Here is a 2,948-nt window from a genome sequence, read left to right on the forward strand (position 1 = left end):
AGAGAGAGAGAGAGAGAGAGAGAGAGAGAGAGAGAGAGAGAGAGAGAGAGAAAGGATGAACAGACAATTTTAAAGACATACATACAGGACGGCCGACAGGAAGGCAGTCAGACAGACATCTCAGAACAACTGTTAAGAGACGCAATTCGGCACAGAAAAAATAGAAAGTGAAGGACTGGGGGAAAAAAACATATAACAAAGGAAAATGAGGGATTATAAGAGAATTTAAATGTTATTTTTTTGCCAGCCGCGCTGTGATGTTTAATATCCTTCGAGACATACTGTAAAAGTTCATTACGAAGTGGGGCCCCCATACTGGGTCTTTTTAAAGGGGGAAAGCGAAGGGGGGGGGGGGACTAAACTTTGCCTGCCAAACACTCGGTGTTGTTGTTGCTCGTCTGTCATCATAGTGGATGAAGATCAGAACATTGGGCGCACAGAGTTGAGAGATGAAATAGTGCGCGTCCAAAAAGCTCTGTAAACAGATAACCACGACACAAAGAGAAAGACAAAGTTCAGAAGAAATATACGAAAAAAAAAAGACGCCACTCTAAAGACCGAGATACTGCTCCCTACGGCGAGTAGCACTTTAGGAACAGCGCTATTGTGTACCCACAACGCGGGCTTTATGGGGATTCTACAGTACCAACCAACAGCTTTGTCAACATAACATAGCCACGGAAGAGAGAAAGACAAAATACAGAAGTAATATATATACGAAGAAAAAAAGTCCCTCTAAAGACAGCTAAAATGTTGTGTACGAGTGGCACCTTAGTAGTGAGGGAACTGCGTACTCTGTTGGAGGAACCACGGGGTAGGCTTATTATATAATATTACACTACCTTAGAATTACAAAGTTTTATCTGACGTTTTTGTCCATTTTCAGTTACTAATACCATGCCGTCAGAAACCAAATGCTCTATTTGCTCTATCAAAATCGTAAGATTTTTCGGAGCCGTTATCAAAATATTCAAAGAATTGCATTCCAAAAAGCTTGACATGCTGTTGAATGCATAATCTTTGACATAAAATATCTCAAAACTAGGTGCTGAGCAGATAGAAATGTGTAATTCTACGAGTAAGGTAGCGATTAATCAAACCGCTCAACAGCAAGTAACAGTTAAACAATGTGCAGAACTGTAAAGGTTTAACACCTCTTGCATCACCATAAGGTTTATTTAAGAGACTGGGCCTCCGAATATAACGTCCGTCCCCGATGGAACAGAATTAAAAAGAAACATTTGTGTAAAGTGCCTTTCCCAAGAACATGTCGGACAGAGCGGACACTCAAAATCCCGGAACCTGCAATGTCCCGATTACGAGTCCGGTAGCCTAGAGGAAATATTCCATTATGTAAAGCCAGTCTCCAAAATGAACCATGTATTAGGAACTCACGACCCCAGAGTGGCCATAGTAGTCTAGCCCAGACGTTTTAGCGTTGAAACTGGAGCTACAACCATGATTCCTTTATTAATCTATCTCTTCCTCTTTTTAGATAAATCTATGTTCATACTAGTAGTGTTCTGTATTCAAGTGACATAATGATATAATACGTGAAAAGTGAGAATTCAAATATAGTCGAACCTGACGTAACGGCGACCTGTATCAAAGATAGTACAAGACAAGATGGGCCACTTCTCTCTTTGAGCCAATTAAAAAAGTGTCCTCAAAATTTGGTGGCGCCCTCTTCACAAAAGCGCACTCTTTGAGAACAGAGTTACCCTACTTGAGTTTTAAAAAATCAAAGTGAAACTAGCAAGTTTTGGGATAAATTTCGGAAGAACGCTTTTTAAAAATGATTACGCTGACAAAAAACCTCTTCCGGAGGAAAAGGAGATGGTTTTCTTCGTTTAATTTGACTTTAGAATGAAGGGCGAGAGGTCATTAGAATTTAAAAAACCTAAAACTCCGCACTGAACATACCCGAACTGCTGATGAACAGCAGTCGATCTGCGCACGCAAGGAGGTGCTATTCCTATTCTTCTTCTGGAAAAACGAAAGAGAGCTTCAAAACAGACTGCAGCGCCATCTGAAGCAAAGAGCATACTTCCTGCGGACACTTTTTAGGCTGAGTGGCCCATCTTGTCTTGTACTATCTTTGCCTGTATAGGACAATCAGCTGCACAAACGGTCACTTCCTATTTCTCTCTTTGCACATTTTATAAAGATCATAATCACACTGTGAAAGACACCCACCTGTCAAACACAACCCATTTTCTCCTAGTTAGTGGAAGGCCATCTTATACAGATTTGACTTCGATTACAACTCCAATTCCTTTATTTATCTATTTATTTTCAGATAAAACTACAATGTTCAAGGTGTTTTTCATTTGAGAGACGTAGAATAGAGTGGAAAAAATGGGAACTCAGATACAATGATCTCAGAAGTGAGAGTTACTGAGATATAACATATTTATTATATAATTATATCATTCTGGGGTTGCCAACTAACACGTAGAATGATGTGGGAAAAATGAGAACTCAGATATCTCAAAAGTGAGAGTAACTGAGATGTAACCTTTTTATAATACTATTCTGGAGTTGCGAACTTTCACGTGGAATATTATGGGGAAAGTGGGAACTCAGATAACACAACAAAATTGAGAGTAACTGAGATATGACCTTTTTATAATAATATTATTCTAGGGTTGCGAACTTACAAGCTCTCAATCTTGGACGCCCGAGCAAAAACGTCATCAGACACTGTGGTGATCTGGTTTCTCCTCAGCTTCCTGTTCAGACAAAAGAAAAATGTAAAATAAAAATTTAAAAAACACGAAAGAAAGATTGATGATTGGTCGATACTTGAATTCACACAGTGTACTGATACCAAGGTTTAGATCTGTTCTCGATTTCGATCCCAAGTTTTTTTTTTCTGTCCTTTTCTTTTTTTTTTTGGTTGTTGTTAATTTTGTTTTCGTGTTGTTGTTTTTTTTTGGGTTGTTTAT

General features: G+C 38.9%; 1 protein-coding gene across 1 annotated transcript in view; it reads right to left on the minus strand.

The window, feature by feature from the left end:
• The window catches only part of LRRTK (leucine-rich repeat receptor tyrosine kinase), a gene marked incomplete at its 3' end in the record, with an annotated part of 149,291 nt that overhangs the window by 90,954 nt on the left and 55,389 nt on the right, over nt 1-2,948 (minus strand). Inside the window, 1 exon segment of the mRNA NM_001245993.1 lies at nt 2,661-2,731. Coding sequence (NP_001232922.1) covers nt 2,661-2,731 — 71 coding nt within the window.

This window comes from Aplysia californica, unplaced genomic scaffold (genome assembly GCF_000002075.1).
Source record: "Aplysia californica isolate F4 #8 unplaced genomic scaffold, AplCal3.0 scaffold00067, whole genome shotgun sequence".
Lineage (NCBI taxonomy): Eukaryota > Metazoa > Mollusca > Gastropoda > Aplysiida > Aplysiidae > Aplysia > Aplysia californica.